The sequence below is a fragment of the Scyliorhinus torazame genome, chromosome 11 (genome assembly GCF_047496885.1).
Source record: "Scyliorhinus torazame isolate Kashiwa2021f chromosome 11, sScyTor2.1, whole genome shotgun sequence".
Taxonomy (NCBI): domain Eukaryota; kingdom Metazoa; phylum Chordata; class Chondrichthyes; order Carcharhiniformes; family Scyliorhinidae; genus Scyliorhinus; species Scyliorhinus torazame.
In genome coordinates this window covers 185,393,520-185,408,013 of record NC_092717.1, presented here as the reverse complement: position 1 = coordinate 185,408,013, position 14,494 = coordinate 185,393,520, and the positions used below count along the sequence as shown (strand labels likewise).

Genomic DNA, 14,494 nt, shown 5'->3' with positions numbered 1-14,494 from the left:
CAGATACAGGGAGAAAGTGCAAACTCCACACAGGCAGTCACCTGAAGCTGGAATTGAAACCGGGTCCCTGAAGCTGTGAGGCATCCACCCTATCAAGACCCCTATGCTTCAATCAGGTTGCCTCTTACTCTTCCAATTTCCACCAGATAAATGCCCAGCCGGTCCAGCCTTTCCTCATTAGACAACCCACCCATTCCAGGTCTAGTAAACCTCCCCTGAACGTCTTCCAAAGTATTTACATCCTTCCTTAAATGTGGAGACTAATATTGTACACAGTACTCCAGATGTAGTCTCACTGATTCCATGTATAAAGATGCATTACCTCCCTACTTATGTATTAAATTACTCTCACAATAAATTATAACATTCTATTTGTTTTCCTAATTACTTGCTGTACCTGCATACTAGCCTTTTATAATTCATCCACTAGGATACCAAAATCCCTCTGCATCACAGAGCTCTGTAACATCTCGCAATTTAGATAAATATGCTTATTTTTTACTTTTCCTGCCAAAATGGACAATTTCATATTTTCCCACATTATATTCAATTTGCTAGATTTTGTCCACTCACCCATCCAATCTATTTGTATCCTTTTAGAGCCTTCTTATCTCCTCTTTGCATCTTACTTTCCTACCTATCTCGATGCCATCAGCAAATTTAGCAACCGTACATTCGGTCCCTTCATCCAATGTATGTATAAATTGTAAAAGTTGAGGCTCCAACATTGATCCTTGTGGCACACCACTCGTTACATCCTGCCAAACAAAAAATATCTATTTATGCCTACCCTCTGTTTCCTGTTAGCTAGCCATTCTTCTATCCATGGTTTCTTAATTTAAAACAATCAGTCAAGACACCACCTCCAAATATGTTCACCCTTCCCGTGCTCTTCTATTCATTCCTCATTTCTGTTCAGGTACCTCCTCCCTGGTCCTTGTCTCTCCCACTGTCTAACCTAGTATCCTTGCTCACACTCAGTGAAGCTATTTATCCTGGAATCTCTTCCAAAGAATCCCGCCAGTGCAGAAGGAGGCCATTCAGCCCATTGAATCAACACTGACCTTCTGAAAGAGTACCCTTAGGCCCACTCCCCCGCCCTATAGTTGTAACGCCACCTAACTTGCACATCTTTGTGAAACTAAGGGACAATTTAGCTTGGCCAACCCACCTAACCTTCACATCTTTGGACACTAAGGGACAATTTAGCTTGGCCAACCCACCTAACCTTCACATCTTTGGACACTAAGGGGCAATTTAGCTTGGCCAACCCACCTAACCTTCACATCTTTGGACACTAAGGAGCAATTTAGCTTGGCCAACCCACCTAACCTGTACATCCTTGGATTGTGGGAGGAAACCGGCGCACCTGGAGGAAGCCCACACAGACATGGGGAGATTTGTAAACTCCACACAGACAGTCACACAAGGCTGGAATTGGACCCGGGTCCCTGGCACTGTGAGGCAGCAGTGCGAATCAAAGTGCCACCATGTTTCCCCTTATCTTCATCCACTTAATCCTCCAATCTTTTTGGGATCTCTTTTAACAATCGGTTCTTCACCCTGCCCTTAAATTCCTAATTTATCCTCCTATCTACCTTGATGTCTTCTCTTCTTCTTGGTCTTCATTTCTGCCCTCGGATCTCCATCCTCACTTGGCTCCTACGCCTGCCCTATTAATTCCTTGTGAAATGAAAATCGCTTATTGTCACAAGTCGGCTTCAAATGAAGTTACTGTGAAAAGCCCCTAGTCGCCACATTCCGGCGCCTGTTCGGGGAGGCTGTTACGCGAATTGAACCGTGCTGCTGGCCTGCCTTGGTCTGCTTTCAAAGCCAGCAATTTAGCCCAGTGTGCTAAACAGCCCCTTGTTGACTTCATCTTCTTGTATCTCCTAGTCTATCTTTCCCTGCTCAGCTTTCCACCCCCCAAGTAAAGGATTCACATCACCTTGCCCACTTGTTTTTTCTATACTGCCGTTAACTTCTAAGTTTCAACCTATATTATCAAATGTTATTCTATTTTATCCTATCTTATCCCAACAAATCCTATCTAACATTTTTGTATCTTTCAAGCCAACCTTATCCTGCTTTACGTTACTTTTCTGTGATCTTTCTCTCTTTTATTCTTATTAGCGTGGTTCGTTTGGTGTATTTACTTTCTGCGGATGTATCTTTTTGTGTTTTTCCAGGTTCTGAAAGCCATGACTCAATACGAGGTGGACACATTTGGCAAGAGCCACAATCAGATGTCCAACTTCTGGAATTCCTGCTATGATTCTCTAATGAGCAGCTCACTACGTCGGGAGCATGAGCGTGGGGAGAGTCGTTCCAAGTTCCAGGTATCTGATGAACATGTCAAGCATTCAGAAGGCCATCTGACTCATTAAGTATCCTCCTACCACTGTCCTTTTACAATTGACACTACTGTGGGTTCTACACGCTTATTTAATCTCCTCTCATGGATCATATACACTCAACATTATCATGGACTTCACCTCAGCCATTTAATCTCCTCCCTTAGACCCTATATTACTCTAGTCTAACCTATTACGAACTCTATCCCACCTATCTCCTATTTGAAAATATTGATTCTTTCAAATGCAAATTAGATTTATTTCAGAAAATAGCATTTTAGGAAAGATTATACAAGCGATATGTGGTAAGTGTAATGTGTTTGGGAGGAACTCGTTACTTTGTGATCAATGGCTCCCCAAAGTCTCTGCCACTGGGCTTTCCTTGGTCAAATCTGGATCTATTATAGGCTATTTAGTAGTGATTGGCAGTTTTGATCAACCAACAGTTCCATTATAATTGTACCATGCAGCTGCCATGTTAATAGAGGAGAACTGGATGAACCACGGTTTTTCGTTCATTCAATAATTTGCATGTTATTATGAGTGTGATTACATCCAATGGCTCCACACAATTAAACACTTCAGACCAACTGGAGTACCTGCAGCCAAACTGTGCCTTGGCATAAGGGCGAAAGTTGCGAGGGTGCATTTATTGTCCAACCTTGGTTGCCCTAAGTAGATTATAGTAGACCTTCTCTTCGAACTGAATAAGTCCTTGTGGCAATGGTGGTGCCAAATAGGGAATATCAAGACTTTTGACCCAACAATATTGAAGGGACAGCAATACTCAATCATGCTTTTCAAAGGGGAGTTGGATAATCATCTGAAGCTAAACAATTTCCATGGCGGAGGAGTGGGACTCACTGAGTTGCTCTTGGGAGAATGTCTTGTTTCTGAAGGGTGTATATATCAGCAATAAAGCTGATCCTCACACTGTTAACTCTATGCTGGGGGATGGGGGGTGGCATTGCCTCCTTTGACCTGGAACTCTGTGTCCTTGCTCTGGCCAGCATGTGGCTGCTTCTGGTGTTGTTGATGCTGTAACTGTTGGTGTGGTTCCCAGTGTTACTGGTGTCAGTCTGTTTGCTGTTGTTCCACATCACAGATCATGCTCTCGCTGCATAAGTTGCTTCCATGCTGCAGTGAAGGCTGGCCAGTGTGAGTAAAATCTAAGATAGGCGAAATAAGGTTCAGAAAATTGGAAATCAATTGTAAAGCAGGGAAATCAGGTTTTCAGAATAGGTGCAGTGAGCACGAGCTTTTCTCAAAGCTGCCAGGTATGCAATTTAACTGCTTACTTCCCAACCTGTCAATTTCAATATTCAAGACTCCTCAATGTTCTCTAACCCTTGTTGACCCTGGTGGGTCCCACACAGCTTGGGAAACCCATGTGTTGGCTGTTAAAGCGAAAATGCTGGGTTAAACTCACAATTAATTTACTATTTCCTTGTTGAAATTAATTGCCTGACTGCTCCACTTCCAAGGAGATTTCCTGCCTCAGTTAAGCCCAGAGGTGGGTTGGGTCATGTCAAGTTTCTAACTTAACACCACTTTTCAGACTTTAATTCCCCCACCTCCATCCATAATTCTCCTCAATGCTTTTGAGGAGGGGGGCATATGGTGAGAAGACAACTAGGTATGAATGAAATCTATGAGAAAGGAAACGTATTTTGGGGCTTATTGGTCTGCTCCTGATACTAAAAAATTACCTTGGAATTATGGAAGAATATTAATACCATCTCTCTCCAATCTGTTTGTTTCCTTCCCTCCCTCTGTAGGAGTCAATGCTGGAGCCTTATATGAAGCGTGTACGGTATGAGAATGCTCGACACAGTAGTGTCCTCAAACAGATCAACTGTCACCACAGAGCTGTACTCCGGCAGTGGCAGTCATTAAGACGCCTCTTTACTTGCCCACGTGGGGCTTGGGCAGAACGGTAGGTGGCAGGTTTTTTAAAAAATGAGAATTCGGAATTGAGTTTGGAGGAGCATGGATATTATCGAACAAGTTGAATGCTTCCAACAATCCAACAGCTTTCAATCGTCCCATTTCCAAACATCCAATTTTTTTTAAAAACACATTCTATTCGTCCAGGCCTCCTGTGTTTGCTCGTTCTTCTTCCACATTAACGAGGTGCATAATCAAATGGTTTTTTTATTGGTGTAGATTGAGAGATCGATATTGGCCAGGACACGGGGTTTTTTATGTCAAGTTAAGAGAGTAGACGGTGCCTCATTTTGGCTTCTCATCTGAAAGCTGTGCTGGCTCCTTCAGCTGAGGTCATTTGCTTAGATCCCCGGGTTCAAGTTTCAGTTCACAATCTTCTGGCTTAGTCCTCATGAGAGAGTAAATCCTTTGTCTGAAAAATGCGTGATATTACTATGACAAGGAGTATCAACCAACTAGAGCCCAGCTCAGGGAATTTGACATTGAGGTCAGCACATCTGACTTCTGCCATTCCGGACCTTCTGGGAATTTATTTTAGAACCAGTGACTCTCCTACCAGAGGACTGACATGATTTTTTATTGCTCTACAGCAATCCTACCGAAATTAAATGGAAACTATCGAGTGCGGAGACATATTCCAGGATGAGGTTCAAACTGGTTCCAAACTACAACTTCGACAAGCATGCAGAAGCCAGTGCCTTAAGGGATAACCTTGGTAAACAAAACATGTTATTTTCTTTTTAGAACAGTAGTTAAGAAAGGAAGAAGAACTTTTGCAATTATTTACTACCTTTCAAGACCTCAGTATTTCCAAGTCGCTTAAAAGTCAGTTAATCGCTTTAGAAATGTTGGGTGGAATTTTCCTGTGTGGTGGCAGGCAGAAAGGTCATTGTGATTCCCGCTGTGTGGCAGGTCAGGTGAACTAGCGCAATCTTTTGTTTTTGTTATGGGCCATGGATTAGAGAACCCCAAAGTGTATCATGGAGTTCACCTGATCCACAACTTTTAATAGATTGTGGTATGGGGAGCACACGGCCCACTCTACAGGTGTGGTACAGCAGAAATAGAAAAGTATTTTTTTAAAACAAATCAATGTTTATTATATGAACTCAAGTTAACCATTTTAAAACATACAGTGAACATCTTAGCGTTAATTCAAATACAACCCCCAAAGAATACAACACTAAGTAATCCTTTAAGCTTTCCTTTTAACTTCCATATGACTTAAAACACCTTTTACCAGAAGCACATTAGGTTAAAGTCACCACTGTTATTAGTTTTAAATCACCAGGATCGATTTACAGTCTTTAGATTACAGAGAGAGATTCATACACCTTCTGGCTGTGACTGCAGCTATCCAGCTCTGAAAATGAAACTAAAACACACCCTGCAGCCTGCTCAAAAACGAAAGTAAAAAGCTGACAGACAGCCCAGCTCCACCCCCTCTCTGACATCACTGCAGCAAGAAACACCCATTTCTTAAAGGTACTCTCACTACAGATATTTATATACACACCCATTTATAAACACCCATTTCTTAAAGGTACTCTCACATGACACTTTTCAGTCCTTAATTATGCATCAGCGAGGAGCTCAGCAAATCTCTGAGTGGGGCAGCCATGGATTCACCATGCCATTCCCTCATGGGATCGAAGGTCGTGCTACAGGCACCATTTAGCAATCAAGGTGTTACAAGAAGGCAAAAGCAGTATCTACTGACATCCCAGTCATGGATGAAGTGAAGCTTGCTGGATACGCGCCTCTTTCATACAGTCGTAAATTAAATCGTTCTAATTATCCAGTGGCAAGGCACTTAATTTTGGGGGGATGCATAATTCCTGCAAGTTGGCATTTTAATGCGCATTCATGAGCTGCAAATAAATGCAAATGTGGTTCCTTACAAAGCTCCAGCAGGAAACACGACCCATCTTTGACCACCCATCAAAGACAGGGGAACAAAATTTCCGAACTAATTTTTCAAATTAGTTTTCAAACTGATTTTTCCATTCGTGTCAAATTTAGTGCCCCTCAGCATGGTGGCAGAGTGGCTGGCAGTGCTGCCTCATGGCACCGAGGCCCCAGGATCGATCTCGGCTCTGGGTCACTGTCCGTGTGGAGTTCGCACATTCTCCCCGGGTTTGCGTGGGTTTCGACCCCACAACCCAAAGATGTGCAGGGTAGGATTTGCCACGCTAAATTGCCCCTTAATTGGAAAAAATGAATTAGGTATCCTAAATTTTTTTTTTTTTTAAATCTAGTGCCACTAGCCACCATGATGCCGACAACTGGTGGAAGCAGAAAATTCTGTCTGTTGTCATTGTTGTGATGTAGGAGACTCAGCAGCCTATTTTCTTCAGCTTAGCTCTACCTTATAAGGGCCTACTCCGGTCACAAACCTGCTCTCAGCTATAGGCTCTCATCATTCCACTCTTCTTCATGCTGGTCCTCCAGACTTTCCAGAGAGAAAGCTCCCATAGAAATAAAAAGGAAAGAATTATTAAAATCATAAAGCTACCAGGTTGTTGTTAAAAAACAAATGGGTCACTTTAAAAAAAAAAGAAAACTTGCTGTGATTACAGCCTGATCTATTTGTGACTTCAATTCATCCAATGTGTTTGACTCTATGTTGGCCGTTGAAATGTTGTGGAGATGCCGGCGTTGGACTGGAGTGAGCACAGTGTGGTGAATGTATAGTACTAGTAATTCACCAGTGTATTAGTATCATGTTGTGCCATTGTGTTACAGCTATGTTATATTGTTGACCTTGTGGGCTCCACCTATGGGCCATTGTGTGGCTTCACCCACAGGGGGATATGTTGGGGCATGTACGGGCTCCGCCCATGGCTCCTCCCCTTGAAAGGAAGTATAAAGAGCAGTTGACCTGTAAGCGGTTCACAGTATTGTACCAGTCGCAGGCAGGCACTGTTCTAAGCTCATTAAAACCACAGTTTACTTCTACTCGTGTCTTTGAGTGAATTGATGGTCGCATCAATTTAATCAGCTTAAACACAACTATGGAATCAGTCCTCAAACCTGATCGACTGGAGCTCGATCCGCAGGCTGCGGAGGCGAAATACATTTTTTCGCACTGGCTTCAATGTTTCAAGGCCTAGCTCGATGCCTCTTCCACGCCTTCCATCACTGACGAACAGAAGCTGAGCCTCCTCCACGCATGGGTGAGCCATCGCATTCCTGTCCAGCTCGATGAGGCCTCCTCCTATGCAGATGCCCTCGCGATGCTTGAACGCCTCTACATACGGCCCGTGAACGAGGTCTACGCGCGACACATCTTCACCCCTCGCCGACAGCGCCCCGGGGAGTCGCTAGATGACTACCTACGTGACCTCAAAGCCCTCGCACGCAACTGTAATTACCAGGCTGTTGCGGCCACTCAGCGCATGGGGCTCGCCGTCCGAGACGTCTACGTGGCGGCAGTCCGGTCAAATTATGTGAGACAGCGCCTGCTCGAAAAGGGGGCCCAGGGTCTGGACGACACGGGAAAGTTAGCCACCTCTCTGGAGGTTGCGCTTCAGAGCCTTACTGCGTTCCCGGCTGACCATGCGACCTCCTCGTGGGCCCCTGACCAAAGACTACCCCAGACCTGTGCTGTGCGGCCGCCCGCCCATCACGGGGGGCTACCCTGCTATTTTTGCGGCCAGTCTCAACACCCCCGACAGCACTGCCCGGCCCGCAACGCGAACTGCAGCAGCTGCGGAAGAAAAGGACATTTTGCCAAAGTCTGCCTGGCCAGGTCTAAGAACTCTAACTCACAGGCCCGATCCTCAGACTCACAGGCCCGCAGACCCCGCAGGGCGGCTGCGTGTCTGCTGACTCCGCCCCCTGAAGGTGCCTCAGCCTCGTGCTATCGGTGGGGGCAGCCATCTTCCAGCCCTCAGCACGTGCGACTCACGGGGGCTGCCATCTTGGCCACCCTCCCCCATGTGGCCGGCCACGTGCGATCCATGGGGGCCGCCATCTTGGACGCCATCTTCCTCACCGCCCGCCACGCTCGACTAACGGGAGCCGCCATCTTGGCCGCCATCTACTATGCTGCTCGACGCGTATGATCAATATGGACAGTCATTGCGAGGCCGCCCCAGCACCTCCGACCACGCCGCCAGCTACTCGCAGCTCAGCGCGTTCACCCTGGACCAGTCGGGACCCAAGCACCTCCGGAGCTCCATGATGGCCGTCCGGGTTAACGGGCACAAGACGCCTTGGCACTTCGACTCTGGGAGCACAGAGAGCTTCATTCACCCGGATATGGTAAGACGCTGCTCGCTCCCAATTTTCCCGGCGCAACAAACCATCTCCCTTGCCTCTGGGTCGCACTCGGTGCAAATTCAAGGGTGCCGCAACTACCGCAACCCTAGTAATACAGGGCGCTGAGTACGCTAAGTTTAAATTATATGTACTCCCAGACCTCTGCGCTCCTCTCCTATTGGGACTCGACTTCCAATGTAACTTCAGGAGCCTAACCCTGAAGTTCGGGGGGCCCCTGCCCCCACTCACCATATGCAGCCTCGCAACCCTAAAAGTCGACCCTCCCCCTCTCTTCGCAAACCTCACCGCTGACAGCAAGCCAGTCGCCACTAGAAGCAGGCGGTATAGCATGCAGGATGTTCATTAGGTCCGAGGTCCAGCGTCTCTTGCGGGAGGGAGTCATCGAGGCCAGCAATAGCCCCTGGAGAGCTGAGGTGGTGGTCGTCAAGACCGGGGAAAAGTTCCGGATGGTGGTTGATTACAGCCAAATCATAAACCGGTACACACAACTCGATGCGTACCCCCTTCCCCGGATCGTAGACATGGTAAACCAGATCGCACACTACCGGGTGTTCACCATGGCGGATCTGAAGTCTGCATACCACCAGCTCCCAATCCGCCCGGAGGACCGCCACTACACAGCTTTTGAGGCAGACGGCCACCTTTTCCACTTCCTCCGGGTCCCCTTTGGTGTCACAAATGGGGTTTTGGTGTTCCAAAGAGCAGTGGACCGAATGGTGGACCAGTACGGGCTGCGGGCCATATTTCCGTACATGGACAATGTCACCATCTGTAGCCATGATCAGGACCACGACGCCAACCTCCACCGATTTCTCCAAACCACCCAAACCCTCAATCTCACCTACAACAAGGAGAAATGCGTTTTCCGCACAACCAGACTAACCATCCTCGGCTACGTCGTGGAGAACGGGGTCCTAGGGCCCGATCCTGACCGTATGCGCCCCCTCCTGCAACTCCCTCTCCCTCACTGAAGAGGTGCCTTGGGTTGTTTTCATATTACGCCCAGTGGGTCCCCTATTATGCAGACAAAGCCCGCCCACTAATCAAGGCCACCATCTTTCCACTGGCAACTGAGACCCGCCAGGCCTTCAGCTGCATCAAGGCGGACATCGCCAAAGCCGCGAAGCACGCGGTGGACGAGTCCGTCCCCTTCCAGGTGGAGAGCGACGCATCAGAGGTCGCTTCTGCCGCCACCCTCAACCAAGCAGGCAGACCAGTAGCGTTCTTTTGCGCACCCTCACCTCCTCTGAAATTCGACACGCCTCGGTCAAAAAAGAAGCCCAAGCCATCGTGGAAGCCGTGCGGCACTGGAGGCACTACCTCGCTGGTAGGAGGTTTACCCTCGTCACCGACCAACGATCGGTAGCCTTCATGTTCGACAATATGCAGCGGGGCAAAATCAAGAACGATAAGATCTTGAGGTGGAGAATCGAACTCTCCACCTATAACTACGATATAGTATATCGTCCTGGGAAGCTTAACGAGCCCCCAGATGCACGTGCGCCAGCGCGCAAGATGACCGACCAGGGGCTATCCACGATGACCTCTGCCACCCGGGGGTTCACCCGGCTCATCCATTATATCAAAGCCTGCAACCTGGGCAGCACGGTAGCCTTGTGGATAGCACAATTGCTTCACAGCTCCAGGGTCCCAGGTTCGATTCCGGCTTGGGTCACTGTCTGTGCGGAGTCTGCACATCCTCCCCGTGTCTGCGTGGGTTTCCTCCGGGTGCTCCGGTTTCCTCCCACAGTCCAAAGATGTGCGGGTTAGGTGGATTGGCCATGATAAATTGCCCTTAGTGTTCAAAATTGCCCTTAGTGTTGGGTGGTGTTACTGGGTTATGGGGATAGGGTGGAGGTGTTGACCTTGGGTATGATGCTCTTTCCAGGAGCCGGTGCAGACTCGATGGGCCGAATGGCCTCCTTCTGCACTGTAAATTCTATGAAACTATGAAACCTGCCCTACTCCTCCGAGGAGGTCAGAGCAATGACCAGGGACTGCCAAATCTGTGCGGAGTGTAAACCGCACTTCTACCGACCGGATAAGGCCCACCTGGTAAAGGCATCCTGGCCCATTGAAAGCCTCAGTATCGATTTCAAAGGGCCCCTCCACTCCAATAACCGCAATACATATTTCCTCAACATCATAGATGAGTTCTCCCGCTTCCCATTTGCAATCCCCTACCCGATATGACCACGTCCACTGTCATTAGAGCCCTGCATAGTGTCTTCACCCTGTTTGGTTTCCCCAGTTATGTCCACAGCGACTGTGGCTCGTCGTTCATGAGCGACGAACTGCGTCAGTACCTGCTCAGTAAGGCATTGCCTCGAGCAGGACTACCAGTTATAACCCCAGGGGAAACGGGCAGGTGGAGAGGGAGAACGCGACGGTCTGGAAGACCGTCCTACTGCCCCTGCGGTCCAGGAATCTCCCAGTTTCTCACTGGCAGGAGGTCCTCCCCGATGCGCTCCACTCTATCAGGTCCCTCCTTTGCACGGCCACAAACGAGACTCCTCATGACCGCTTGTTTGTTTTCCCTAGGGGAGCTACCTCAGGGGCCTCGCTTCCGTCCTGGCTGAAGACGCCGGGACCAGTCCTCCTCAGAAAACACGTCAGGAACCATAAGACTGACCCTCTGGTAGAGAGGGTCCAGCTCCTACACCCCAACCCCCAGTATGCTTATGTCGAACACCCCGATGGCCGACAAGATACCGTCTCCCTCCGGGACCTGTTCCCCGCAGGCTCCACCGCCACCACCGGAGCGCCCCCACTATATCGCGCCCAACCTACCATGTCCAGCGCCCCGGCCCCTATATGGCTCCCGGGCTCCCTCCCACCCGCCACACTGGTCCACAGGAATGAAGCTCCAGAAGAGACGCTCCCGGAGTCCATGCCTGTGCCCGCACTGGCCCCACTTCCGCTGCCAGCACGGATGAGCCCGACACCCGGACCAGCAGCAACACCAGTGCTTCGGTGATCGCAGCGCACAATCCGTGCGCCGGACCGGCTGAACTTATGAGCCCGTCACCCCCGACGGACTTCATTTTTTTAACAGGGGGTGAATGTGGTGAAGGTATAATACTAAGTAATTCACCAGTGTATTAGTATCATGTTCTATCATTGTGTTACAGCTATGTTATGTTGTTGACCTTGTGGGCTCCACCTATGGGCCATTGCGTGGCTTCACCCACAGGGGGATATGTTGGGGCATGTACGGGCTCCGCCCATGGCTCCTCCCCTTGAAAGGAAGTATAAAGAGCAGTTGACCTGTAGGCGGTTCACGGTATTGTACCAGTCGCAGGCAGGCACTGTTCTAAGCTGATTAAAACCACGGTTTACTTCTACTCGTGTCTTTGAGTGAATTGATGGTTGCATCACACAGTAAGAAGTTTTACAACATCAGGTCCAACAGGTTTGTTTCAAATCACGAGCTTTCGGAGCACTGCTCCTTCCTCAGGTGAATGAAGAGGTAGGTTCCAGAAACATATATATAGACAAAGTCAAAGATGCAAGACGATACTTTGAATGCAAGGATTTGCAGGTAATTAAGAGAGAGGAGTAATACCAGGTTAAAGAGGTGTGAACTGTCTCAAGCCAGGACAGTTGGTAGGATTTCACGAGCCCAGGCCAGATGGTGGGGGGGGTGAATGTAATGCGACATGAATCCAAGGTCCTGGTTGAGGCCGTACTCTTCACACTTCTTTAACCTGGGATTACCCCTCTCTCTGGATCTGTAAAGACTTAATTACCTGCAAATCCTCGCATTCAAAGTATCGTCCTGCATCTTTGACTTTGTCTATATCTATGTTTCTGGAACCTACCTCTACATTCACCTGAGGAAGGAGCAGTGCACCGAAAGCTAGTGATTCGAAACAAACCTGTTGGACTTTAACCTGGTCTTGTAAAAGTTCTTACTGGGCCTTTGAAATGGCCGAGCAAGCCCCTGAGTATATCAAACCAATTTCAAGTGGTATTGTAGGAGCACCATAGCAGTGCAATAAGAAGGGCTACCACCTGCTTGAGGACAACTGAGGAAGAGTAATGCCAGCTATGCCAGAAAGACCTACACCTGAGAATTAATAAAAATAAATTGTATTTTAGCAGATGTACATGACAAGCTCTCAGCAGCAGAATGGACCCAAAACTGACTAACTCTTTTTGGTTCTCCGCAGGTACCGATCACACAAGAAGCTCACCAGACTCTCTACCACTTTCAGTGGCAAAGGAGGCAAAAGTAAATGAGTTAGAAGATGACCAGCTTGGAGATGAAGACCTTGTTTTCCTTAGCAACCAGTAAGTGTTTAATCAAAGAATCGGCCACTGATTAAAGAGGCCTTGGCCACAGTACCAGACTCCAATCTAGAGTCTGCCTAATGATGAGACCTAAACCACAGCACGATATCAACAGGTCACAAAATAGGGTGTTCTAAAATTGTTTGAAATATTTAGGCGATGCTCTTGGTGGTTTTTGAATTCTCGTTACTTAATTTGGACTGTGAGTATGGAAGAGGAAGACATGACTATAAAAGTAACCAAGCTAAAGTATGATTGAGATTGGAAAAACCTTTTGTTTCTCGCAGAGAAGCAGATACGGTAGCATTGTGGATAGCACAATTGCTTCACAGCTCCAGGGTCCCAGGTTCGATTCCGGCTTGGGTCACTGTCTGTGCGGAGTCTGCACATCCTCCCCGTGTGTGCGTGGGTTTCCTCCGGGTGCTCCGGTTTCCTCCCACAGTCCAAAGATGTGCAGGTTAGGTGGATTGGCCATGATAAATTGCCCTTAGTGTCCAAAATTGCCCTTAGTGTTGGGTGGGTTTACTGGGTTATGGGGATAGGGTGGAGATGTTGACCTTGGGTAAGGTGCTCTTTCCAAGAGCTGGTGCAGACTCGATGGGCCGAATGGCCTCCTTCTGCACTGTAAATTCTATGATAAATTCTATGATAATAATTTGAAAAAACAGAACAGGCTAAATATCTGAGTAGAAACAACATCTGATGATGTTAAGAATGAGACCAAATTGATGGAATACCGCGAAACTATATACCTCCTGAGTTGATGCCTCCAATGACATGCAAAGGAATTTAAAGGAAGACAGAATTCATTTTCTGCTTTTTCTGACCTCAGAACCTCCCACAGTGTTTACCAACCAATAAGATACATTGAAGTGTCCTTACTGTTGTGACATAGGAAACGGGGCATCCAATTCACACAGAAAGAACCCATGATCAGCAATGGAATAGTGGTCTAGTAACCTATTTTTTTTTTTAGTGATGTTGATTGAGGGATAAATACTGGAAAAGACAGTAAAACACTGCAATGAGGTTACTGTAAAAATTCCCTAGTCGCCACACCACGGCGCCTGTTCGGTTACACTGAGGGAGAATTCAGAATGTCCAATTCACCGAACAAGCATGTCTTTCTGGACTTGTGGGAGGAAACCCACGAAGACACAGGGAGAACGTGCAGACTCTGCACAGAGTGACTCAAGCTGGGAATGAAACCCGGGTCCCTACCGGCTGCCTTCTTGAACCGCAGCAGTCCCTGAGGTGTTGGTGTACCCACAGTGCTCTTAGGGAGGGAGTTCCAGGATTTTAACCCAGTGACAGTAAAGGACAGTGATATATTTCCAAGACAGGCTGTTAAGTGGCTTTGAGGGTAACTTCCAGGTGATGGTGTTCTCTGGTCCTTCTAGATGGTAGTGGTAGTAGGTTAGGAAGGTGCTGCCTAAGAACCATGGTGAGTTCCTGCAGTGCATCTTGAATGTTTGTGGACGGGGTAGCAATCAAGTGGGCTGTTTATCCTGGATGGTGTCGAGCTGTTTGACTGTTATTGGAGCTGAACTCATCCAGGCACGTGGAGTGTATTCCATTACACTCCTGACTTGTGCTTTGTAAATGGTGGACAGGCT

The 14,494-nt window shown here is 47.8% G+C and overlaps 1 protein-coding gene across 3 annotated transcripts in view; it reads left to right on the top strand.

Moving 5' to 3' along the window:
• Positions 1–14,494, top strand: part of nbeal2 (neurobeachin-like 2) — a 519,702-nt gene that overhangs the window by 404,074 nt on the left and 101,134 nt on the right. For all 3 annotated transcript variants that reach the window (XM_072468153.1, XM_072468151.1, XM_072468152.1), the window contains 4 exons: positions 2,190–2,339; positions 4,133–4,290; positions 4,892–5,016; positions 12,758–12,878. In XM_072468153.1, the coding sequence (XP_072324254.1) occupies positions 2,190–2,339; positions 4,133–4,290; positions 4,892–5,016; positions 12,758–12,878 (554 nt within the window). The remainder of the gene's footprint in view (positions 1–2,189; positions 2,340–4,132; positions 4,291–4,891; positions 5,017–12,757; positions 12,879–14,494) is intronic.